Source organism: Phyllobates terribilis, unplaced genomic scaffold (genome assembly GCF_046119375.1).
Source record: "Phyllobates terribilis strain yellow unplaced genomic scaffold, ASM4611937v1 Scaffold_85__1_contigs__length_6476398, whole genome shotgun sequence".
NCBI lineage: Eukaryota > Metazoa > Chordata > Amphibia > Anura > Dendrobatidae > Phyllobates > Phyllobates terribilis.
The window spans coordinates 5,319,035-5,346,919 of NW_027362845.1; the positions used below are offsets into that span (position 1 = coordinate 5,319,035).

The window sequence follows — 27,885 nt, forward strand, 5'->3', positions numbered from 1 at the left end:
AGGGTTAAATCTTGCTGCCAGGTGGTAAAAGGGTTAAATCTTGCTTGCCAGGTGGTAAACGGGTTAAATCTTGCTGCCAGGTGGTAAGCGGGTTAAATCTTGCTGCCAGGTGGTAAACAGCCTAAATCTTGCTGCCAGGTAGTAAACGGGTTAAATCTTGCTGCCAGGTGGTAAAAGGGTTAAATCTTGCTGCCAGGTGGTAAACAGGTTAAATCTTGCTGCCATGTGGTAAACGGCTTAAATCTTGCTGCCAGGTAGAAAAAAGGGTTAAATCTTGCTGCCAGGTGGTAAAATGGTTAAATCTTGCTGCCTGGTAGTAAAAGGGTTAAATCATGCTGCCAGGTGGTAAAAGGGTTAAATCATGCTGCCAGGTGGTAAAAGGGTTAAATCTTGCTGCCATGTGGTAAACAGGTTAAATCTTGCTGCCAGGTGGTAAACGACTTAAATCTTGTTGCCACATAGAAAAAAGGGTTAAATCTTGCTGCCAGGTGGTAAAAGGGTTAAATCTTGCTTGCCAGGTGGTAAACGGGTTAAATCTTGCTGTCAGGTGGTAAACGGCTTAAATCTTGCTGCCAGGTAGAAAAAAGGGTTAAATCTTGCTGCCAGTTGGTAAAAAGGTTAAATCTTGCAGCCAGGTTGTAAAAGGGTTAAATCTTGCTGCCAGGTGGAAAAAAGGGGTTAAATCTTGCTGCCAGGTGGAAAAAGGGGTTAAATCTTGCTGCCAGGTGGAAAAAAAAAGGATTAAATCTTTCTACCTGGTGGGAAAAGGGTTAAATTTTGCTGCCAGGTGCTAAAAGCATTAAATCTTGTCTTGCTGCCAGGTTGTGAAAGGGTTAAATCTTGCTGCCAGGTGGAAAAAAGGGGTTAAATCTTGCTGCCAGGTGGAAAAAAAGGGTTAAATCTTACTGTCGCGTGGAAAAAATAAAGGGTTACATCTTGCTGCCAGGTGGAAAAAAGGGCATAAATCTTGCTGCCAGGTGGTAAAAGGGTTAAATCTTGCTGCCAGGTGGTAAAAGGGTTAAATCTTGCTGCCAGGTGGTAAAAGGGTTAAATCTTGCTGCCTGGTGGAAAAAGGGGTTAAATCTTGCTGCCAGGTGGTAAAAGGGTTAAATCTTGCTGCCAGGGGGTAAAAGGGTTAAATCTTGCTGCCAGGTGGAAAAAAGGGGTTAAATCTTGCTTGCCAGGTGGTAAACGGCTTAAATCTTGCTGCCAGGTGGTAAACGAGTTAAATCTTGCTGCCAGGTGGTAAAAGGGTTAAATCTTGTCTTGCTGCCAGGTTGTAAAAGGGTTACATCTTGCTGCCAGGTGGAAAAAAGTTGATAAATCTTGCTGCCAGGTGGTAAAAGGGTTAAATCTTGCTGCCAGGTGCTAAAAGCATTAAATCTTGTCTTCCTGCCAGTTTGTAGAAGGGTTACATCTTGCTGCCAGTGCCAGGTGGAAAAAAGTTGATAAATCTTGCTACCAGGTGGTAAAAGGGTTAAATCTTGCTGCAAGGTGGTAAAAGGGTGGTAAATTGTACGTTCTGCGAAACCATTATATACTGTGGGGCTGTATTATACTCTAGGGGGCTGCAATGTACTCTAGGGGGCTGCAATGTACTCTATGGGGCTGCATTGTACTCTATGGGGTGGTATTATACTCTATGAGGTGGCAATAAACTCTATGGGGTGGATATATACTATATGAGGCGGCATTGTACTCTATGGGTCTGCATTGTACACTATGCGGCGACATTATACTCTGTGGGGCAGCATTATACTCTGTGGGGCGGTATTATACATGTATGGGGCTGTATTAAAGTCTATGGGGCGGCATTGTACTCTATGGGGCATTATACTCTGTGGCTGTGTTTTACTCTAAGGGATGGCCTGCATTATACTCTATGGGGTAGCTGCATTATACTCTATGAGGGGGGCTGCATTATACTCTATGGGGGGCTGCATTATGCTCTATGGGGGGCTGCATTATGCTCTATGGGGCGGCATTATACTCTATGGGGTGGCATTATACTCTATGGGGCAGCATTGTATGATATACGGCGGTATTATACTGTATGGGGCGGCATTGTACTCTCTGGGGCAGCATTGTTTTCTATGGGGCTGCATTTTACTCTATGGGGCGGAATTATACTCTGTGGGGCTGGATTATACACTATGGGGCTGCATTATACTTTATGGTGGGATGGCAATATACTCTATGGGGCGGCATTGTACTCTATGGGGCGGCATTGTACTCTATGGAGCTGCATTGTATTCTATGGGACGGATTTATACTCTGTGGGGTGGCATTGTACTCTATGGGTCTGCATTGTATGCTGTGCGGCGGCATTATACTTTATGGGGCAGCATTATACTCTGTGGAGCTGCATTGTACTCTATAGGGCGGTATTGTACTCTATGGGGCGGTATTATACTCTATGGAGCAGCATTATACCCTGTGGGGCTGTATTATACCCTGTGGGGCTGCATTGTACTCTATGGGGCTGCATTGTACTCTATGGGGCGGCATTATACTCTATGGGGCTGCATTGTACTCTATGGGGCTGCATTGTACTCTATGGGGCTGCATTGTACCCTATGGGGCTGCATTGTACTCTATGGGGCTGCATTCTACTCTATGGGGCTGCAATATACTTTATGGTGGGGCAGCATTATACTGTATCGGGCTGTATTATACTCTATGGGGCAGCATTGTATTCTCTGGGGCAGCATTCTACTCTATGGGTCTGCATTATGCTTTCAGGTGGGGTGGCATTGTACTCTATGGGCCTGCATTATACTCTGTGGGGTAGCTGCATTATGCTCTGAGGGGGTTTGAATTATACTCTTTGGAGTGGCTGAATTATACTCTATGGGGTGGCTGCTTTATACTTTATGGGGCAGAATTGTACTCTATAGGTCTGCATTGTATGCTATGCTATGTGGCGGCATCATACTCTATTGGGCAGCATTATACTCTATGTGGCTGCATTATACTTTATGGTGGGGTAGCATTGTACTGTATGAGGCTGTATTATATTCTATGGGGCTGAATTGTACCCTATGGGGCTGCATTATACTCAATGGGGCGGCATTATACTCTATGGTGGGGCAGTATTGTACTCTATGGGGCGGCATTGTACTCTATGGGGCGGCATTGTACTCTATGGGGCGACTTTGTACTCTATGGGGCGACATTGTACTCTATGGGGCGACATTGTACTCTATGGGGCGACATTGTACTCTATGGGGCGGCACTGTACTCTATGGGGCGGCATTGTACTCTATGGGATGGCATTATACTCTTTGTGGTGGCATTATACTTTTTGGAGCGCCATTATACTGTATTGGGCTGTATTATATTGTATGAGACTGTATTATACTGTATGGGGCGGCATTGAACTCTATGGGGCGGCACTGAACTCTATGGGGCGGCATTGTACCCTGTGGGGCGGCATTGTACCCTGTGGGGCGGCATTGTACCCTGTGGGGCGGCATTGTACTCTGTGGGGCAGCAGTGTACTCTGTGGGGCGGCAGTGTACTCTAATGGGCTGCAGTGTACTCTATTGGGCTGCAGTGTACTATATATGCACTATATGGGGCTGCATTATACTGTATGGAGGACTATGTGGAATGCATTATAGTATATGAAGGACTATGGGATGCATTATACTGTATTGAGGGCTATGGGTTGTGCATTATACTGTATGGAGGACTATGGGATGCATTATACTATATTGAGGACTATGGGGAGTGTATTATACTATATGGAGGACTATGAGGAGGGGTGCATTATACTATGTGGAGTACTATGGGGAGTGCATTATACTATGTGGAGTACTATGGGCTGTGCATTATACTATATGGAGGACTATGGGGAGTGTATTATACTATATGGAGGACTATGGAGTGTATTATACTATGCGGAGGACTATGGGGTGTATTACACTATGCGGAGGACTATGGGGAGTGCATTATACTATGTGGAGGACTATGGGGAGTGTATTATACTATGTGGAGGACTATGGGGAGTGCATTATACTGTATAGAGGACTATGGGGAGTGTATTATACTATATGGAGGACTATGGGGAGTGCATTATGCTGTATGGAGAACTATGGGCTATGGGATGTATTATACTATGCGGAGGACTATGGGATGTATTATACTATATGGAGGACTATGGGATGTATTATACTATGCGGAGTACTATGGAGTGTATTATACTATATGGAGGACTATGGGGTGTTTTATACTATGCGGAGGACTATGGGGAGTGCATTATACTATGCGGAGGACTATGGGGAGTGCATTATACTATGTGGAGTACTATGGGTTGTGCAATATACTATATGGAGGACTATGGGCTGAGTATTATACTATATGGAGGACTATGGGATGCATTATACTATATGGAGGACTATGGGGAGTGTATTTTACTATATGGAGGACTATGGGCTGTGTATTATACTATATGGAGGACTATGGAGTGTATTATACCATATGGAGGACTATGGGGAGTGTATTATACTATGCGGAGGACTATGGGGTGTATTATACTATATGGAGGACTATGGAATGTATTATACTATACTGAGGACTATGGAGTGTATTATACTATGCGGAGGACTATGGGGTGTATTATACTATGCCGAGGACTATGGGGAGTACATTATACTATGTGGAGTACTATGGGGAGTGCATTATACTATGCGGAGAACTATGGAGTGTATTATACTATATGGAGGGTTATGGGATGTATTATACTATGCGGAGTACTATGGAGTGTATTATACTATACGGAGGACTATGGAGTGTATTATACTATGCGGAGGACTATGGGGAGTGTATTATACTATGTGGAGTACTATGGGGAGTGCATTATACTATGTGGAGTACTATGGGGAGTGCATTATACTATGTGGAGTACTATGGGCTGTGCATTATACTATATGGAGGACTATGGGGAGTGTATTATACTATATGGATGATTATGGAGTGTATTATACTATGCGGAGGACTATGGGGTGTATTATACTATGCGGAGGACTATGGGGAGTGCATTATACTATGTGGAGTACTATGGGGAGTGTATTATACTATGTGGAGTACTATGGGGAGTGCATTATACTATATGGAGGATTATGGGGAGTGCATTATACTATGTGGAGGACTATGGGGAGTGCATTATACTATGCGGAGGACTATGGGGAGTGTATTATACTATGCCGAGGACTATGGGGAGTGTATTATACTATGTAGAGTACTATGGGCTGTGCATTATACTATATGGAGTACTATGGGGAGTGCATTATACTATGTAGAGTACTATGGGCTGTGCATTATACTATATGGAGGACTATGGGCTGTGCATTACACTAAACAATCAAAATGCTGCCTATTCATTCAGTGACTGAATTGTTTATGCCGGTACAAAAATCATTGCTCTCTGCAGCACATCGCTCAGAGAAAAGTTCAGATATGCTGCTGATAGATCAATCTGTCCCCATACAGTATCATGTTATCAGTGATTGTGTCCATCGTTCTTCCTCAGTCGGTGTAAAGAGGTCGGGAAACAATGGTTGAACGACTTCAATATTGTTGATCGCGCTCGTTTAACGGCCTGAACTCAGCGCATGTGAATACAACTGAAATGTTTCTGTGTGATGCTGCAATATGTGAACATTGGGGGTCCCACTTTAAACTTTTGCCCAGAGCCCACTTTGTCTAAAACCGGCCCTGTGCGCACCACACCACTGTACAGTGAGAGGAAGGACTTTTACCTGTGATTTACACTTGCATCTGAAAACACAAACAATAGTTTAGAATTAGATTTACTGAAGTATTTAATAAAAGTCACTCAGTTGGGCGACTTATTTTTAGGCCATATTCACACATAATTTTTTTTCTCATCTGCACAAAACCAAACAATCTAATTTTCATTAGTGTGCGGCTTCCGATTTTCATCTTTTTTTTTTTGGTCCATGTGTCCATTTTTACCATCAGTATGTCATCCATTTATCTTTGTATGAAAAAATAAAAAAGCTGATGGAAATTTCCCAAGTTTTTCCTAATAGTCAGTCAATGGGTGAGTGTGATCCACAATTCACCCCAAACCTGACAGGTTACTAGCTCCATAGAATATAAGGGCCAGTGAAAAAAACTTTTCTCTCTCCTGTGACGTTCTGCCTGTGGTTGGGCGTCATAGAAGACAGTGATTTTTACTATATACCGGAATACTGCTGTATGTGGCATAAGAGATCAGACAATCGCAGATTCAAGTCCCCTAAGAGGACTAACAAATAGAGAAAGAAGTGAAGAAAAACGTGTTTAAAAAAGTAAAAAAAAAGTTCAAATCACACCCCCTCTTCTCCAGTTAACATTAAAGAAAGAAAAAAAATAAAAAAATACACATATTTGGTATCAATGTGTTCAGAAAAGTCCAATCTATGAAAATATAAAATTAATTGACTCAATCTGTAAAAACTGTAAAGCAAAGAAGAAATCAAAATGGCAAAATTGCAGGTTTTTGATTGCTACAATTCCACAAAAAATGCATTAAGAAGCGATCAAAGCGTTGAAACTACCCCAAAATAGTATCAATAAAACCATCAGGTCACCATGCAAAACACAAGTCCTCACACAGCTCCATCGACCACAAATTAAAATGTTATGGGTATTCAAAAATGCAGACTCAAGCTAATTTTTGCTAATTTTTTTTCACCACTTAAATTAAAAAATACAAGTTTGGTATCGTGGTAATCGTACTGGCCTGACTGGTCCGGGCATTTGCCGTGCGTAAAGAACGGACATCAGAAAACAGAAATTCATTATTATATATACTTATAGAGGCAGCATTACAATCACTGTTCTGAATTACATGACTTTTCTTATTTAGGACTTACCGGTACATAAATTGAGCTTCGATTTTTGCTCGATATTTTTCAAATCTAAATAACTGTAAAATCCTGAATTGAAGAAATAGAGAGGTTTCCTTATGAATAGCCTGATCTTAAAAACCAATTGTATCAATAGTAAATATTGCCATAACGAGCTAATTAATAAATATAAGGCTTTCTCATTAAAAATGTATGGGAAATGAGAATTGGGGAGTAGATGAAGCTTGTCATAAGAAATCAGAAACGTATATAGACAGAAAATGGGAAATAATATGGACAGACCAGAAGTATAAGAAACACTTACTTACTCTGAACGCCTACTATAAACTCTCAAAGGAGTTCCGGGTGAGCGGTTGCTTATATATTCCTCATGATGTCATAATATCCAGGCAGAGGTGACGAAGGTGAAGATCTTGTGATGTCACAACATTCTAGAATGTGCTTAGGACAAGCCCTGCAGCCAATGCTATTCAATGTAATCATGTGTAATAAAGTCTATGGAGGGTTTATAATTGATTTTGCTAAATATCAATATTAACATATTAATTACAATTAATATTAATCTAAAATAATTAGAACACTTAATATTGAACAGAATTAAGTATGCTTATTTCCCTCTATATACCGTGTATATATAAATATTTCCCCTTCTATATAACATATGAGCCCCCTATATACCGTAAGAGCCCACACACAGCCCCTATGAACCTTAATAGCCCCACATAGGCTCCCTATATATAGCATGAGCCCCACATAGCCTTCCTATATACACCATGAGCCCCACATAGCCTCCCTATATACAGCATGAGCCCCACATAGCTTCCCTATATAGAGCATGAGCCCCACATAGCCTCTCTATATACAGCATGAGCCCCACATAGCCTCCACATATACAGCATGAGCCCCACATAGCCTCCACATATACAGCATGAGCCCCACATAACCTCTATATACAGCATGAGCCCCACATAGCCTCCACATATACAGCATGAGCCCCACATAACCTCTATATACAGTATAAGCCCCACATAGCCTCCCCATGTCCAGCATGAGCCCCACATAGCCTCTCCATGTCCAGCATGAAAAATTGTTGTCTATTTCTTGCGACTGAACATATGGGCTTCTTATTACGGTAGGGGCATATTGTTGTCATCTCCTTGCCCCGAATTATCAGCACTGCTGCACTTTATTTGTCTAGAACGGCTTTTTGAGCTAATACTTTTACATCCTATCAACGTAATCACTTATTGGTACATTTGACTTAGTTGTCCATATCAGTGCACTATATTTATTTTTGCATTTCCCTTGTTTTTGCTTTTTTGCTTGACTGATGTATTATATACTGCTTGGAGGAGGGAGCGTCAGCAGACGCATCCACCTCCATCATTCTGTGCATGTGGTCGGCCAGGCAGTACGGGTGCTTATGGGCGGAGGTGGGCAGTAACACGACTGCCGGTATCCATCAATCTTTGATGACTTTTTTATGTATGTGTATGTCTGTTTAAGGGTAAAAAGGGTTAAGGGAGAGCCGACGTGGAGAGGGGACACCAAATCCATTCGCTAGGGTGTCAACCTCCGCTGCTAAGAAGGCCACGAGTCCAATAGGGAATTCTAGGGATAGCCTGGGTTGTGTCTTTATGTATATTGATAAGGGTACTTTTAGATTTATCTATTAAAAGTTGTTACTGATAGGGGGCGCTGTTAGACTATAACCTAGACCTGCAGCTGATACAATCAGTGAACCAGAAAGGCTGCAAGGGTTAAATACAAATAAGAATAGGGTATCTGCGCTGGTCTTGGTAGGTTAGAGGTACTAAAAAGGTGATGTAGGCAAATAGATAAATAGATAAATATTTTATTAGATAATAAAAGGTATTGGCAAAAAATTTTTTGGGATAAAATTGTTAGTTAATTTAAAAAACCATGATGTTGGCTGACCATTTGCAACTAAAAACACAATGGGTAGGGATCTTGCTTGGAGCGTGCTTCAAGAGGTTAATGGGTAGATAGCTTGAGGTAGGTGAGGAGGACCTAGAAGGGAAGGAGAGGGAAGGAGTTAATATAGGCCCTATTAATGAATCAAGACAACTCCTCTATTTTCAACCTGAGCCACTATACCTTAAAACCGGATGAATGTAAATTATTGAACAAGGGCCTGAAATACGCACCAGCATCCCGATTTGATAAATTCGAGGCCTTTATTAGGGGTGAAAAAATTCATGCGACAAAAAATAAAAATAACAATAGCATCACCACAACTTCCCCTCATATCACTAATCAAATTCTCCATCATACCACACTAAAAAAGAAATCAAACTTCCATCCTCTGAATGAATATTCGGAGTCAATGGAAGCATTTCAAAAAAACGTGATAGATGACATTTACCGTATAAGTGATAAAAATTGCTCTAAAATCAAACATAACCTTACCAGAGGTGAACGTAAGGCAATTCAAACAATAGCGCAAAACCGGGACCTGGTTATACGCCCGGCAGACAAAGGCGGAGGTATTGTCATTTTGGACTATGCACAATATCATAACGAATGCCTTACACTCCTAAACGATACACAAACCTATGAATTAATGTCCTTTGACCCAACTCCAAAATATACTATAGAACTGAAGCAACTGCTAAACAAAGGCCTAAGTGAAGGCCTTCTCACTAAAAATGAGTACGAATACATACTTACATCGTATCCTAGAATAGCTGTATTCTACTATCTCCCAAAAATTCATAAGTCATTGATTAACCCACCCGGCAGACCTATTATATCGGGGATTCAAAGTCTAACCTCCAATTTATTGAGATTTATTGACAGTCATCTACAAAACCTAGTCCCCCTCCTGCCAGCTCATCTCAAAGATACAAAACACACTCTACAATTACTGCATAAAATTAGATGGGAAAACCACTATATAATAGGAACACTGGAAGCCCAAAAAGAGCAAGGGTCCAGTGACACAGTCATGGCTTCAATGTTTACTTGGAGATACTCCTGTACCATCGTCTCTAGGCGTTGACTATGTGTCAGACTTCTTGTCTCCTGTGGCCTTGCAAAGGATGGGCTAAAAAAGTGGTGAAATGATTCCGCAAAATTGATGTTACCAGCAGATACTGTGTTTCTGTTACGTTTTGAGTGCTGAACACTCGACGGTCCCACAGTTGGCAAGTTGGAACTGTGAGATTCACTACGTGCGACACTAGTGTTTTGGGGAAAAGCACATGTAAGATTCTGCAACAGTCTCTGCTGATACTCCTGCATGCATGCATCTCTTTCTATGGCAGGAATAATTTCTGCAAATTTACTTTTGTACCGGGGATCTAACAGTGTGGCAACCCAGTAGTCAGGATTATTTCTAATTCTCACAATTCGAGGGTCATGTTGCAGGTAGTGCAGCAAGAAGGCACTCATGTGTCTTGCGCATCCAGGAGCACCAAGTCCCTGTTGTGTTGGTGGCGAGGTAACAATCATGCTTCCTTCCTCTGCCCTCTCCCCCCAACCTCGCACAACAGAAATGTGATCAAGGTCTCCCTCATCTGATGAGTCTTCCATCAGTTCATCCTCCACTTCTTCCTGGGCTCCTGCACCTTCCTCACTAGTTTGGCTGCTACCATGCTCCCTGGTAAATCCATCTCCCCCACCCTCACATGCCTGCCGCCTTGGTGCTGCCGACCGTCTGGACCTTGCAGATGTTAGCCCTTCCGCATACAACTCCTCCTCCTCTACTTCCTCCACCTCCTCTTGTGCCACCACCTGACTCCGAATTCTGTTTAACATGTGCTGCAGCACGTAAATCACCGGAATAGTCATGCTGATAATGGCATCGTCAGCACTAAACATCTTCGTCGCTATTTCAAAACTGTGCAGAAGGGTGCATAGGTCCCTGATCTGAGACCACTCCTCCAGCGTGATTTGCCCCACCTCTGGATCTCGTTGGCCCAGGCTATACGTCAGAACGTATTGCACCAGGGCTTGTCGGTGCTGCCACAGTCACTGCAACATGTGCAGAGTTGAATTCCACCGGGTAGGCACATCGCATTTTAGCCGGTGAAGTGGCAGGCCCAACGACTTCTGTAGAGATGTAAGTCGCTGAGCTGTGGGATGCGAACGGCGGAAGTGAGCACACAGCGACCGTGCCCTCTGCAGAAGGCCATCTAGTCCGGGATAGTGGGCTAAAAATTGCTGGACAACCAGGTTCAACACGTGAGCCATACAAGGCACGTGTGTGACATTGCCCTGGCGAAGGGCCGCACCCAGGTTTGCAGCATTGTCGCACACGGCCTTCCCCGGTTTCAGGTCCAGTGGAGACAACCATTCATGAAACTGGTTCTCCAGAGCTGACCACAACTCCTCAGCTGTGTGACTCACATTTCCCAGACATTTCAAAGTAAAAACCGCCTGATGACGTTGAGCCCTGCTGCCAGCATAGTAAGGAGGTGTGCAGGATCACTTCTGCGCAGTTAGAAAGCTTGTGGCATGACCAGACAGGCTTTGGGTGCAGGTGGAAGACCGAGAGGAGGTTGAGGAGGCAGAAGCAGTGGAGGAACTTCGAGATAAAGAGGATTGACGCACAACTTGTGGGGACTGCAAGACATGGACAGCATCCCCTTGTCCTGCTGTCACCATAGTTACCCAGTGCCCAGTCAGTGACATGTAACGCCCCTGTCCATGCCTACTCATCCAAGTGTCTGTGGTGAAATGCACCCTGTCACATACAGAGTTTCTCAAAGAAGCGGTGATGTTGTGTGCGACATGCTGGTGGAGCGCAGGCACACCTTTCTTTGAGAAGTAGTACCGACTGGGCATCTGGTACTGGGGCACTGCGATGGACATAAGGTCTCGAAAATCCTCTGTGTCCACCAGGCGGAAAGGCAGCATTTCTGTAGCCAAGAGCTTGCAGATGGTGAAATTCAACCTCTTAGCTTTCTCATGGCTAGGAGGAAATGGTCTTTTACTTGTCCACATCTGAGGGATCGAGGGCTGGCTGTTGTGCTTAGACGGGGTTGAGAAGGGTGTCCCCGGCAAACTGCCGGTTTGTGAGGAAGATGCAGGCGGACATGTTAGGTTGCCTTGATCGAAAGGTGGTGCTATCGATGTCGGACAGCGCTGAACACCAGCTGGTGTTTCCACCTCCAAAGAAAATGATGACCTGCCAATCATGCTGGCTGTTGCGGGTAAAGAGGTGGCTGGTCTGCGTCCCAAAACAGGTGTGACTGCTATCCCCCCAGTCACAGAGGATGAAGAGGCCGCGGATGCACAAGATGTGGCAGACGGTGGTTGGCCCGGCCGGTTAGGCGGCATTGTAGCACAGTGAGCTTCCCACTGCAACTTATGCTTCATATCCATGTGCCGATTCATGCATGAAGTACTCAAACTATGTATTTTTTGGCCTCTACTTAGCTTTTGCTGACAAATCTTACAGATAACACGAGTTGGGTCATCCTTATCGATCTGAAAAAATGCCCAGGCTATGCAAGGCTTAGCACCCATGCGACCTGAAGAGCCACCACGACTTGTGGTCAGAGGCAGAGTTGTGTTTGAGGATGCAGTTGTTGACGTGCTTCCAGTACTACGTCTCTGTCCAGGAAGGCGCAACCTGACCTCGTCGTCACTAGCATCCTCCTCCACCTCCTCTGCTGACCTCATCGACTGGCTGACTGTGGGTTGACAGTAAGTGGGATCTCCAACCTCGTCATCATCACCCTGTGTGTTATGACACCCGTCGTCCTCAGGGCCAACCTCTTCCTGCCCTGACAAAAAACTCAAGTTGTCGCTCCAATCAGGTATTTGAGTCTCCTCATCGTCTTCCTCATTGTCTCCACCAACAGGAGTTACAGTTTGGGAACGAGGGTCTACATTATGGTCAGAACCTTCTGCGTCTGGTCCTGGATCCGACTCATAAAGATTCTGGGCATCAGTGCAGATCATTTCCTCGTCTGGATTCACAGAAGCTCTGGAGCCGACCTCTGATTCCCAGGCTATAGTATGAGTAAACAGCTCAGCAGACTCAACCATCTGTTCTACCCCATACTCAGACGGGCAGCTGGAGACTTGGGAGCTGTGAGGAAGCAAGTGAGATTGGGGTGACACCTCTGAGGACTGGAGTATTTGTGATGTTGAAGTTGAGGTGGAGGAGAGCCCACTTAAAGGAGCACTTGATATCCGTTGAAGCACCTGCTGTTTTTGTGCCTCATCTGGAATTTGTAGCGATTGGCGTGGCCGTAAGAAAGGGATCTTATCACATTGTCCCTAAAAGAAGTAGACATCTTAGTTTGGCTGGAAGATGGTCTTTCTTCTGCACCTACCCCACGGACACAACCTTTTTTTCCCTTCCCAACACGCCTATTCCCCTTTCCACCAGCAGCAGACCTTTTTCCACTCATTTTGGTGGTTAACTAATTGACAACTCTGGAGTTGTTTGCACAAAAAACAATAGATGGGAACCGAGCAGAGCTGAGTGGCCAAACTGTGGTATTAGCCCAAAAGTATTGGCTGGGTTAGATGCAGATAAAAATTATTTAGAATTTGCAACCTGGTGGAGGTTAGTGTAGATGGACTAATAGAACAAGTCCCACACACTGCTACAAGCCGAAATATTTTTTCAGAGCTACATGCAGATAAAAATTATATTGAATTTGCAACCTGGTGGAGGTTAGTATAGATGGACTAATAGAACAAGTCCCACACACTGCTACAAGCCGAAATATTTTTTCAGAGCTAGATGCAGATAAAAATTATTTTGAATTTGCAACTTGGTGGAGGTTAGTATAGATGGACTAATAGAATGATGCTATGCCCAAAAGGTTTTACTTCACTAGGTGCAGTAAAAAAAATTGTATTCTATACACAGGTGGTTTGCTTGCAACACAGATAGGCTACTCCACTGACTAACACACACTGCAAGAGGCCAAAAAGGATTTGCTTTGCTAGATTTAGCCAAATGCTGTGAAAAAAACTTGCACAGCACTGGCACAGACATGCCTGGCAAAAAGTGATAGGAACTGATGTAACCTAGCCCTCAAAAGGACTGCAATTACAATTAGTCTTTACTCCCAACCTATCTATTTAAGAGCACAGACCTGCCTGATAAAAGTGGTAGGAAATGATGTATCCTAGTCCTCAAAAGGACTGCAATCACAACTATTCCCTACTCCCAAGCTATCTGTAGATTTGTGCGAAAATTGGCTTGAAATTAACAAAGTATAGCGCACACAGCAACAGCGGTACCGTCTAACACGCAGCTGCAGCAGTGAGAAAATGGTGCCGAAGATCTTCATTATTTCTGTAGAGATCCATCCCCTGCCCCTCCCCCCCGCCCCGCTGTACACTCAAACTGCGTATTAACATTAATTTTCAGCATTACTGAGAAAAAATCCAGTTATGATTTTGGTGCAAGAACAGTTATCGAATATCAACTCGAACAGCCAAATTTTTTTCAAATTGTTCGTGTTCGCCGAACGGCTCGAACACCGCCCAAAACAGCTCGAATTTGAGATTGCCGAACAGTTCGAGTCGAACACCGCTCATCTCTATTATTGACATGATCACCACTAATATTAGGGTTGGCAGAACGAGCCAACTATTAGCCCAGAAAGAGAGCACATGGTTTTGGACTTTAAAAACACTCCATCCATTGGGCTTGAACGAAAATATTAGTTATGCCCCATTTCTCTGATCACCTATATCCACATTGTTTTAGCTATTTCGTCTTACCTTTTTATCTAGTATGGTTGGGTAGTTTGTTTGTATTTTAACTTTTTTCAATTTCTTTAGTGTTCCTCCATGAGAGTTCGTTGTCTTTTTCTACCAAATATTCATAAAGGCATTACAAGGCGATTGGCATGTTTGTATACGTGATACTGTATCTCCATTTCTATCCGTCAATGATGTTGAGGACTTCCATTCTGCTATTGGATAACATGGACATAATTGCTGGCGCTGTATTGTCTCTCAAGACCTGTAACTTTTTTCTGTGTGCGCATTTTTTGTCCATAGTTATTATTGTATATATTTCGCATTTATAGATCAATATTTTGAGAGATATTTTCTTATATCTGATTATGCATTTATACTATGATCTCATATAATCATGTTATACTTCATGCTTTTCTTAAAGATATACTATATTTATTTTGTCATGGTCAATTAACTTATTTATATATAACTCTGACTTATATATAATTGGCTATCGCCTATACCCCTTAGATATATATATACACATTTGGGATATGCTATTATTGACAGTTTACCCCATTATGCTAGTTTCTTTTTCTCTCCGGTTGTATTTTACTATATATGTCTGTGGACTGGGCGGTACGCATGGCTTCACTGTTCTCTGTGGTGTCCTCACTGACCGTATCAATATGTGCTCCATGACGCGCGGTCACGTGGTTCCCCACTTGCTTGCCGCGTCATGGATCACATGACGAGTTTGCCGTGGATGCGGCGGTGTAGTGGTGATTGCCATGTGTCATGCCACACCCTCCCCACACCCATTGGCGGAGAGACTACACACCCCCTTTTCTATTGGCTCAAGGGTTTCTAAACCCTACCCACCTTCATTGACGCCATCTCCTGACGAAGGCAGCCGTGCTGAAACGCGCATTAGGGTGAGTGCCATTGAGGACCATGTTCACATCCACTGTGGCTGTAAGTATTCTATAGGATTCATGATACACTCTTTTTTCTGCCATTCTTTAATCTTTTTTCCTACTTAGGTGCATTTTCTAGGCTTTAATATGTATTAGGATATACTTTTACCCTGTAGCCTAAGGGGTCAGGGCACTGATACCACTAATAAAGATCTGCTATCTTCGGTATGAGCCATCTATATTAGTACCTATATATAGACAGCGGTATGACTAACCTCTTATATAGCAACTGCTTCTGACCTACCTCATAAGCACCTGCACTTTCATTGAATGCTTCATTGCATTTTAACAATATATTCTTATTTTTTTGGCAGCCCAATTATGTATTTACATCAGAAAATAATCATGTTAATTTGTCTCATGCTCCTCATTAGTGCTCCTCCATTGTTTTACTATTAACTGTCTCTGTTTCAGCAATTCATATTTTTTTCCTGTATAAATTATAATTAATACAATTTTGTAATTTTTTCACTATTATATGGGATGCTGACTCAAAGTTTTTCCCTCTTGTTTCTTATGTATGGAGGACTATGTGGGGCCCATTATACTGTATGGAGGACTATGTGGGGCCCATTATACTGTATGGAGGACTATGTAGGGCCCATTATACTGTATGGAGGACTATGTAGGGCCCATTATTCTGTATGTAGGACTATGTGGGGCCCATTATACTGTATACTGGTTGGCCCACGACTTTGTCAAAGTTTTTCATTTTGGCCCTCTGCATGTTTTGAGCTTTACATCCCTGATGTAAAATCAGTATGGGTAAATGTACATGAAAATGGCAATAATGCAAAGATGCTAATTGGACTTTGCTACAAGCCTCCTAATATAGCTGAACATGAAGAGGATGATATGCTGCAACAAATTAAAAAGACAACAAAAACAAGTCATGGTCAAAAGTGTTGGATCCCTTGAAATTGTTCCAGAAAATGAAGTGATTCTCCCAGAAAATTATTGAAATTACACGTTTTGTTATACACGTTTATTTCCTTTGCATGTATTGGAACAACACAAGAAAAGAGAGAAAAAAAGGGAAATTGAACATAATTTCACACAAAATAGGGCGGACAAAATTGTTGGCATCTTGCCAAAATTGTGGGTAAACAACTTTGTTTCAAGCATGTGAAGCTTGTTCAAACGCAATTGTGGCAAGTAATAGGTGTGGGCAATATGAAAATCACAACTAAAACCAGATAAAAATGGGAGAAATGGATTCAATCTTTGCATTGTGTACATATGTGTGGCACACTAAGCATGGAGAAAACAGAAAAAGGAGAAGAGAACTGTCTGAGGACTTGAGAACCAAAATTGTTGAAAAATATCAACAATTTCAAGGTTATAAGTCCATCTTTAGAGATCCACATGTTCCTTTGTCCAAGGTGCACAGATAATCAATAAATTTACAACCCATACAGTCAAATATGGTGAAGGTTCAAAGGTATTTTGGGGTTGCTTTGCAGCCTCTGACTGTGTGCAAGGCATCAGGAAATCTGAAGATCAGCAAAGGATTTTGGGTCACAATATAGTGCCTAGTGTCAGAAAGCTGAGTTTGCGTCCTAGGTCATGGGTCTTCCAGCATGAAAATGAGCCCAAACATACTTCAAGAAGCACCCAGAAAATGGATGGAAACAAAGTGCTGGAGAGTTCTGACCAGCAATGAGTCTGGATCTAAATCCCATTGAACACCTGTGGAGAGATCTTAAAATTGCTGTATTGAGAAAAATATTAAAATTTGAGAGTCCTCAGTGGTTGATACCATCTCTTCAGTTAGCCATTAGTCAGTAAGCTTTCGAGACTACTCAGGTCTCATCAGACAAAGTATAACACAAAATCTGAAGAGTCACATATTTATACATAACAGGGCACAGGAATAATGCAATAGATAAGACAAGTGATGTGAAGCAGAACTATCAGTTTCGGAAAAGGATAAGCAGTTGTGGCCGTAAAAATGTGTGGACACAAGTAGATCTATTCTTTTTTTCTTTTTTTGTGTGGTGATGAGAATTCATCTAAGTTTTTGCCCCATCTCCCCTACATACAGACCCCCAGTTGGACATTTGCTACATATAATTAAGTACATTACATTAGATGTGATGCAGCTGAAAGTACCTGGGATCTTGTGGTCCTGATGTGAGTTGGGAATCTTTATCTTGTCCATGGTCATTATAAATGGACAAGTTTGACATATACAGTTGGTGAGGATGAATTTTGTAAGTTTCACCACAAAGGTGAAACTATCCTACCGGTCAGTTTGCTTTTCCTCCCAGTACCTTTTCATTCTAACAATGTTAGGTTTCTGGGAGATTATACTTGTTCCTTTTATTTTTGGTTCTCCTTAGCTTGCCTTCTTTGCCCTATATGAATGTGTTTTTGTTTCTCATTCAGGGTTTTCGTATTTTACTTCATACTTTCCTTTCCCCTTGTTGATAATGTGTTGCGGCCTCCCCTCTGGTTCCTGAGGAGGTATGAGAAACTCCTCAACGACTTATTAGGGAGTTAGGTCTGTGGTTGCGTTTTTAGTTGTACAGCTAGGGCCTTTCTTGTCTGTAGAGACTAGTTGGGTGTAGTTGCGGCATTCTCCCCTGTGTGGGTTCTCCAGTGGTTATCAAGATGCGCTTTCTGTTTAAAACATTTCCCACATTTTGAACATAAAAAGGCTTCTCCCCTGTGTGAGTTCTCTGATGTTTATTAAGATATGATTTCTGTACAAAACATTTCCCACAATCTGAACATGAAAAAGGCTTCTCTCCTGTGTGAGTTCTCTGATGTTTGATAAGAGTAGATTTCGCTGTAAAATATTTCCCACATTCTGAACATGAAAATGGCTTCTCTCCTGTGTGTGTTCTCTGATGGTTGATAAGAGTTGATTTCTTTGCAACACATTTTCCACATTCTGAACATGAAAATGGCTTCTCCCCTGTGTGAGTTCTCTGATGTATATTAAGATTTGATTTCTGTACAAAACATTTCCCACAATCTGAACATGAAAATGGCTTCTCTCCTGTGTGAGTTCTCTGATGTTTGATAAGAGTTGATTTCTCTGTAAAACATTTTCCACATTCTGAACATGGAAAAGGCTTGTCCCCTGTGTGAGTTCTCTGATGTTTGAAAAGATTTGATTTATGTACAAAACATTTCCCACAATCTGAACATGTAAATGGCTTCTCTCCTGTGTGAGTTCTCTGATGATTGATAAGAGTTGATTTCTCTGTAAAGCATTTCCCACATTCTGAACAGGAAAATGGCTTCTCTCCCGTGTGAGTTATCTGGTGCCTAGCAAGACTTGTTTTCTGATTAAAACATCTCCCACACTTGGAGCAAGAAAATCTATTCTTCGCTGTGTGAATTTTTTGATGTTTAAGAAAAGACTTTTTGAGAGGAAAACTATTTCTATATTCTGAATGTGAAAATGTCTTCTTTGCATTAGGAGCAGTTTGTTTTTTAATGCTTATTTTGTGACTTTGATTTTCCATAGTAGTCGGTAATGAATCAGAAGACAGGACCTGTTTCAAAGGATCAGATGACAGATCTTTGCTGTGAAGGGATGATGGCATATCTGGAGTAATGGCATTCACTTCAATTGTATCCTGTGGGATCTGAAAATTATCTGATTTGAAAATTGAAGGTGTCAGCTGTCCCTCTGATCTCCTGGTACAGTCATCTGCTAAGAATAAAACCAATTATTATTTTTTAATAAAAAAATCCTTGAATTTTATATTTTTGAACATTTCTACTTAAATTGTCTGTAAAAAAGGCAAGTTATATTAAAAAATTCACTTATTCACCAGGACAATGACCATCTAATAGAAAACCTCATAGGGTGGACCAGGAGCGTGGTGTTCAACTGTTTGTTCATTCTGCCTCCCAAATATGGAGTAAAAGGCGCAGGCTCTGTCCAGCTACTAAGATTAGGTTTGCTGGTACCTGTAGTACCATCGAGTCTGACAGTATGGGTGTATGTTCTGTCTAGCTGGATTAATCTGCTCCCTGCTTCAGCAATTTGGAAAGCACCACACCCTACTAAAGCTGGAAGCATATTGCCGGAAGCTGCCAGATACAGCCTTGTTCTCCTCTGGTTCAGTCCTCTGTGCTCAGCTCCCGGCTTGTGTATTTGTTTCTGTTGTGACCTCGGCCCATTTACGGACTACTCTTGTGTCTTCTGATTTTGTATTTTCTCTATCCTCTTGGTTCTGACCCGGCTACCTGACTATTCTTCTTTCCATCTCAGTCCACCGAATAGCAGGTAACACTGTGGCTCAAGCCTAGGGGTCTCTGTGTAGGTCCAGATCCATGTAGAGGGTTTAAAGGGTGATGAGCAAAGTAATTTGTGAAATCTGTAAACAGGGTAGATAGTGATAAGCCTGTTCATGGTAGCCATCTTTTGAGCATTCCTAATAGCTAAATGTCACTCCTTACCTTCTTAACCTGCCATGTGCCCAAACAGTAGTGTACAACCGTATATAGGGGATTGTCAGATTCAAAAATTCAAAAATAATTTGTAAGGTCCATTTGTTTCCTATTATCCTTTGTGAAGAATTCCAAAATTATCACCACATAAAGTGACACACGTCAGATTTGAAAAATGGGGCCTGATTCGAAACAAAATACTGGCTGCGGGAAGAGGTTAAATTAGAGGATTACTGAAGTCAAAAACTGTGACTATACACAATAACACATCTACTGAAATGATAAAACTGAACAGTCTCCATCAGAGAAAAATGAGTAACTAGTGGTGAAACCTCTCTGGGGTAATTAGAGTATGGGGCTCGGTGGCTCTTGGCAATCTAAACTATCGTAAGGGACAATATTTTCTGTCAGATGAGTTTCAAGAAGAAATATTAGACATTTAAAGTGAACTTTTTATAATAGTGCAGAGATGAGGTGTCTTAAATTTAGATCTCGGTCATTTGGAAGAGGCAATGGAGATCTTTTTGAAAGACTACCAGGGAGTTACAGACTCACATAAGTGAGGCCGGCCGATCCAACCACAATGAAAATACATACAGAATGAACTTGTAAAAAAAGAAAGAATATATAAACATGTAACATCCCCAACAACAACGTATGTATGAAGGGAGAAATCCAACACTAAACTGGAGTCACATTCATTTATGGTTGACCATTTGGGCCGAACACGCCGGAACCACGAACACGAACCTGAATTTGAAATGCCGAACAAATTCGCTCAATACTATTTATGATGTGGAGTGAATCCATGAAACCAGGGCTGGAGCCATGCCAACACATCACCTGCAGGCGTGAATAAATGTATATTACAACCATCAGCCACGCACAGCTTAGAGATATATCATGGCACAGGTGTAATGTTTTCTGTATAGTTTATCACAATCCTGTTTGAAGTTAGTTGGTTTTAAAAGAAATTGAAAAGTCAGGATAAAGGGAAACTCTGTTATTGTACAGAAATTCACACGTGCCCCTCAGTGGACATTTAATGTTATCGATCAAAAAAGAGAAGTTTGGCCAGAAAGACTGGACCTGGTCTTGTAGGGACCATATGAGCACATTCAGCAGCACAGAAGGGAGAGAAGGGAGATTCATCCAATAAGATATCAGGGATCTAGGAAGACAACACCATCATTACCCTCTGCTTTCACATAGAGGCCCATCATAATAGTTTTCTTCAAGTGATTTTTTAATTTGTCAGCACAATCTACGTACGCTGACATTTGGCTTTATAGTTTACAGACCTGGGCAGGTAATGGTCAGCGTCTACTAATCCCAGGGGGTAGGTGGATCCTCCAGGTTGTAAGTTCTATAGAAAAGGGCTTTCACAATTTCCCAAAGTAATTTGAATATTTTCGGACGGAGGAGAATGTTGTGGTCTAGCGGCAAAATGGTGATCACACGATTGTGATACGACTACACCACTGATAAAGCAGCCACAGCCGAAGTCTGAAAAGAATCTGTGACTTCTGTGTATTCAGTGGTTACTACTCACCTGGGTAGTCATATGTAGGAATCTCCTCTTTACACCACTCATCACCCCTCACATATGTCTCTGTAGTATTAATATGGGTCAGATCTTCACCCTGAAACAAATATTATAAAAGTCAAAGACAGATGGAAAAGTCACAAGTTTGATCGGCTCTAATCCTCTTATCTCCATCGTTCTCATGACACAAATATAAAACATAATAATGGTGGATAAAACAGAACTGAAGACATGACCTTTACAGCCGTCTACACATCATAGGGGAGATCTCATGACACCTTCTCTCCATCTACCTGAGGAACATTGAGATCTTCTTGTTTACAGTTCTGTGGAAGAAGAGGACGGGGACATCTCTCTGGTGTTGTCCTCTTACTAGATAGATCTGGAGGAAACGCATACAGGGACTGTATTCATTCTTTACATACAGATAATTATAGGCCGTGTGTATTTAGTCCTATTACCTGGTGATGTGAGGGGCTGGGGAACCTCCATCATGATGTCCCTGTACAGATCTTTGTGTCCTTCTAAATACTCCCACTCCTCCATGGAGAAATAGACGACGACATCCTGACACCTTATAGGAACCTGACACATACAATGATACCGTCATCCCCCAATCCCTTCATAGCGTTACTGTATAATGTCCCAGCATTCCCAGCAGTGTCACCTCTCCAGTCAGCAGCTCAATCATCTTGTAGGCGAGTTCTAGGATCTTCTGGTCATTGATGTCCTCATGTATCAGGGGGTGAGGTGGAGGCCCCGTGATTAATCTCTGGTTATGGAGAGACACATTAATAAATCTCACTACAGACATTTCCAGAGTCCTCATCTCTCCAGTTCTGTTCATCTGTTATTCCCATAGATAAGAATGATGTAATGGGACGTCATCAGAATCTCTCACCTCTCCAGTAAGCCGGAAGAGGATCTCTAGGGTGAGGTGTAATATCCTCTCCACCATCTTGTCCATCATTTTCCTGGATAAATCAGGAAAATTTTCTTATATAGACGATCGTCACTGAGAGGATCCGGTATTTTAGAGATCTGAATGAGAAAAAGATGAGCTGATGGACCATTTTTCTGCAAACGATGATGCGGAATCCAAAATGTACCACGAGTACCCTTTATCCCTTAATCTGGTGTTCAGGTCTATTGCCGGTATATTAAAATCTATGACATTCGAGCAGTACCTTCTCAACCATAAAAATTGTCCCTTGGGTTTTCCTCTTTTTATGGGGATGGGGGTGGTGGTTATCCCACTTCAATAGTTTATTAGTGCTTGAAGGTTTCTGGTAGATGAGTGTCCCTAGGGTCCCGTTACAATCCTTCTTGATCAGTACATACAGGAATGGCAACTGGTAATAATTGGTGTTGGTCTGCTCCTTTAAACAAAATGTACTTTTCAGGTTATATCCCCAGTACCCTCACTTTTCATCCCTTCTTTTGAGGCCCACACAGTCAGACTCTACCGGCCCTTCTCCCTGCGAGTGGCAGTTATGTATCGCCCTCAGGGCCCCTCCTGTCAGTTTGTGGATCACTTTGCCACTTGGCTTCCAAACTTTCTATCCTATGACATCCCCACCCTCATCATGGGAGACTTTAACATCCCAATAGGCGATTCCCTCTCCCCATCTGCCACTCATCTTTTATCGCTAAATTCCTCCTTCGGCCTTTCACAGCTTACTAATTCTCCTACACATGAAGATGGAAATACTCTTTGACCTGATCTTCGCCCGGCTCTGTTCAATACATGACTTAACTAACTCTCCTCTTCTGCTCTCTGATCACAACCTTCTTTTATTCTCTGTCAAGAACTGTCACCCTGCTCAAGACACCTCCACTTTCCACACTTATAGAAATATACATGCCATTAACACCCAGAAATTTATGAAAAAGGTGCAATCATCATTGGCCCCAATCTCCTCCCTCTCATGCCCTGACTTTGCACTGAAGCATTATAACGAAACATTGCAATGAGCCCTGGATGAAGGCACAGCTCCTACACAGAGAACAACTCGGCACAGACGGCGACAATCCAGGAACACGCTGCAAACACGTTTTCTCCAGCGGGGCTCCAGGTGTGCCGAACGGCTGTGGATAAAATCTAATCTGGCCGAAGATTTCCTCCATTATAAATTTATGCTTAAAACTTATAACTCTGCCCTTCACCTCTCCAAACAAACCTACTTTAACAACCTCATCATCTCATGGTCCAATAATCCTAAACACCTGTTTGACACTTTTCATTCTCTCCTTAATCAAACAGCACAGGCCCCAACCACCAACCTCAGCACTGACGATCTGGCCAATTATTTCAAAGAAAAAATTGACCATATCCGACAGGAAATTTTCTCTCAATCCCCAAATGTTATGCATGCTCCTCCCTCCCACATTGTATCTTGCTCATTTTCTGACTTCGAACCAGTCACGGAAGAAGAAGTGACAAAGCTCCTTGCTTCCTCTCGCTCTACCACCTGCACCAGTGACCCTATTCCTTCACATCTCCTTCAGTCCCTTTCTCCAGCTGTCACCACTCACCTAACTAAAATATTCAACCTCTACCTCTCATCTTGTATTTTTCCCTCCTTTTTTAAACACCCCAGCATACATCCATTACTTAAAAAAACATCCCTCGACCAGAACTGTGCTGCTAACTACAGACTTGTTTCCAATCTTCAATTTATCTCTAAACTCCTGGAACGCCTGTTCCACTCCTGTCTAATAGCTATCTCTCAGATAACTCCCTTCTTGACCCTTTACAATCTGGTTTCTGCTCTTTACATTCTACTGAAACTGCACTCACTAAAGTTTCTAATGATCTACTAACAGCCAAATCTAATGGTCACTACTTCCTGCTGATTCTTCTGGATCTCTCTGCAGCATTCAACACTGTGGATCTACCTCTCTGACCGCTCCTTCACTTTGTCTTTTGCTGGCTCCTCTTCTTCTCCCCTCCCCCTTATTGTCGGGGTTCCTCAAGGATTAGTCCTAGACGCCCTTCTTTTCTACTTATATATCGCTCCTATTGGACAAACAATCAGCAAATTCGGTTTTCAGTACCATCTCTATGCTGATGACACCCAATTATACACCTTTTCTCCGGACATCACCCCTGCATTATTACAAAATACCAGTGATTGTCTTTCCGCTGTCTCTAACACTATGTCCTCCCTCTATCTAAAACTGAATCTGTCAAAAACTAAACTACTCCTATTTCCTCCCTCCACTAACCTATCTATGCCCGATACTGCCATTTCCGTTTGTGGCTCCATTATTACTCGCCAGCAACATGCCCGCTGTCTTGGGGTCATACTTGATTCAGATCTTTCCTTCACTCCTCACATCAAATCACTCGCTCGCTCGTGTCATCTACACATCAAAAACATCTCTAGAATCAGAAATTTTCTTACCTTTGACTCGGTAAAAACTCTTACTGTAGCTCTTATTCATTCTCGTCTGGACTATTGCAACTCTTTACTTATCGATTTCCCTCTTTCTGAACTTTCCCCTCTCCAATCCGTCCTGAACACAGCAGTCAGGGTCATATTCCTCGCCAACCGACACAACGATGCCTCTTCCCTGTGCCAGTCATTGCACTGATTGCTCATCCAATACAGAGTTCAATATAAACTTATCGCTCTTACCCACAAAGCTATCCACGATTCAGCACCACTCTACATCTCCTCCCTCGTATCAGTCTACCACCCTACCCGTGCCCTCCGTTCTGCTAATGACTTAAAACTAAAATCCTCCGTAATCCGAACCTCCCACTCCAGTCTCCAAGATTTCTCGCATGCTGCACCAATTCTTTGGAATGCACTACCCAGGACAATTTGATTAATTCCCAATACCCACAGTTTTAAGCGTGCCCTAAAAACCCATTTCTTTAGACTGGCCTATCACATCAACACACTTATCTAACTGTCCCAGTTTGGCCCATATTAAAATTTTCTTCAAAATCATGCTCATACCATCCATGCACTGAATAGCCTCTGTCTGTACTGTACACATACTGGCTGGCGACCAGTTCATGTAGTGTTATGTACTTACCGTATTTAGTATATTAAGGCAGTATTATACAATATATGTACATTTTACCTTTTGTGTCTCCCCTATTTCCTTACAGACTGTAAGCTTGCGAGCAGGGCCCTCACTTTTAATATCTGAGTTATGCTTATTCTGTAAAGTCTGTATAAGTCCCCCCTAAAATTGTAAAGTGCTGTGGAATATGTTGTCGCTATAAAAATAAAAATTATTATTATAATAAATTCAGATGTAAATCTCAGGCCCACTCTACTGATGTTGAGTTCCCCGACAAATTAAAAAGATTGTTCACTTGTCCCTGACCAGATGATAAAAATGTAGTCAATATATTTGTACCATACCCCAATATATGGCTGCCACCACTTATAATCATGTCTGAATATTGTGGATTCCTCCCACCAGTCCAGGGATAGGTTAGCATATGAGGGGGCACAGGGGCTCCCCATCGCAGTACCCCTGAGCTGGTGGAAGTACTTCCTGTCAAAAAGAAAGACGTTATGAGTAAGAGTGAATTTTAGAAGATCCTCCATGAAGTCATTATGTCTGCTACACTCTATCGATCTCGATTTCAAGAAATGTCTTACTCCTCTAATATCATCCTCATGTGGTATATTACTGTACAAAGCCTCAATATCTAGTAAGGCCTGCTCCCCTACATGCCTGTATACATGCTCGAGGGTATATATGGAGGGGAGCAGGAAATGGAAAAACATTCTCCAGAGGGATTATTCCAAATACAGGACCTCAGGTGGTAGTGTGAGAACATTATACTGTGGGGGGCATAATATATACTGCATAAGGGGCATAATGGGGCATTACACTGTGTGGGGGCATCATACATCCTGCATAAGGGGCATAATGGGGGCATTACACTGTGGGGGCATCATACATCCTGTATAAAGGGCATAATGGGGGCATTACACTGTGTGGGGGCATCATGCATACTGCATAAGGGGCATTACACTGTGTGGGGGCATCATACATCATGCATAAGGGGCATAATGGGGGCATTACACTGTGTGGGGGCATCATACATACTGCATAAGGGGTATAATGGGGGCATTACACTTTGTGGGGGCATCATACATCCTGCATAAGGGGCATAATGGGGGCATTACACTGTGTGGGGGCATCATACATCCTGCATAAGGGGCATAATGGGGGCATTACACTGTGTGGGGGCATCATACATCCTGCATAAGGGGCATAATGGGGGCATTACACTGTGTGGGGGCATCATACATCCTGCATAAGGGGCATAATGGGGGCATTACACTGTGGGGGCAGTAAAGGGGTCCTGTACTATGAGAACAATACGTTTCCTCCCTTCCTGTCTCCATAGTTGGGTCGTATGTATCTATTACAGGAAACAGAACAAAAACCTTATGATTCTTATAAAGGGGTAACACTAGACCCCAAAAGAGCCTTCGTGCTGAAGGGGTTAATGCCCCCTGCGTCCAGTAATGGGGTCTCCACATACCTCCACCTGCAGAGCCGCCACCACATATATGGCTGCTCTGTGCGCACAGGAGCTGTGATGAGGTCACAGGAGGGGAGGAGTCAGAGGTCACATGATCAGGGGCCTCAGTGGATGCAGGACTCTGCTGTGCTGGTTGTCATGGTGCTGGATGAGCTGAAGTTTATGTGTGGGGTCAGGAGGGGTTTACAGTGTGGATGTAGCAGAGCCGCGTGTGTACGAGGTGTACGGAGCAGAGTCGCGCGTGTACGAGGTGTACGGAGCAGAGCCGCGTGTGTACGAGGTGTACGGAGCAGAGCCGCGTGTGTACGAGGTGTACGGAGCAGAGCCGCGTGTGTACGAGGTGTACGGAGCAGAGCCGCGTGTGTACGAGGTGTACGGAGTGGAGCCGCGTGTGTACGAGGTGTACGGAGCGGAGCCGCGTGTGTACGAGGTGTACGGAGCGGAGCCGCGTGTGTACGAGGGGTACGGAGCGGAGCCGCGTGTGTACGAGGTGTACGGAGCAGAGCCGCGTGTGTACGAGGTGTACGGAGCGGAGTCGCGTGTACGAGGTGTACGGAGCGGAGAAGCGCGTGTACGAGGTGTACGGAGCGGAGCCGTGCGTATACGAGGTGTACGGAGCGGAGCCGCGCGTGTACGAGGTGTACGGAGCGGAGCCGCGCGTATCCGAGGTGTACGGAGAGGAGCCGCGCATGTACGAGGCGTACGGAGCGGAGCCGCGCGTGTACGAGGCGTACGGAGCGGAGCCGCGCGTGTACGAGGCGTACGGAGCGGCGCCGCGCGTGTTCGAGGTGTACGGAGCGGAGCCGCGCGTGTACGAGGCGTACGGAGCGGAGCCGGGCGTGTACGAGGCGTGCTTAGCGGAGCCGGGCGTGTACG

General features: G+C 43.2%; 2 protein-coding genes across 2 annotated transcripts in view; both read right to left on the bottom strand.

Moving 5' to 3' along the window:
* Nucleotides 1–16,516: 16,516 nt before the first annotated feature.
* LOC141197678 (uncharacterized) overlaps nucleotides 16,517–27,885 on the bottom strand; it is a 28,942-nt gene continuing 17,573 nt past the window's right edge. Inside the window, exon 8 of the mRNA XM_073662766.1 lies at nucleotides 16,517–18,838. Within this exon, the coding sequence (XP_073518867.1) occupies nucleotides 18,064–18,838 (775 nt within the window). The 3' untranslated portion in view covers nucleotides 16,517–18,063. The remainder of the gene's footprint in view (nucleotides 18,839–27,885) is intronic.
* Nucleotides 19,067–26,329, bottom strand: LOC141197677 (gastrula zinc finger protein XlCGF66.1-like). Its single transcript, XM_073662765.1, has 7 exons — nucleotides 22,390–26,329; nucleotides 22,156–22,260; nucleotides 21,950–22,073; nucleotides 21,782–21,870; nucleotides 21,495–21,585; nucleotides 20,693–20,785; nucleotides 19,067–19,196 (listed from the first exon to the last, which is right to left on the bottom strand). Exons 1-6 carry the CDS (start codon nucleotides 22,456–22,458, stop codon nucleotides 20,727–20,729), a joined length of 537 nt encoding a protein of 178 aa, XP_073518866.1. The 5' UTR covers nucleotides 22,459–26,329; the 3' UTR covers nucleotides 19,067–19,196; nucleotides 20,693–20,726.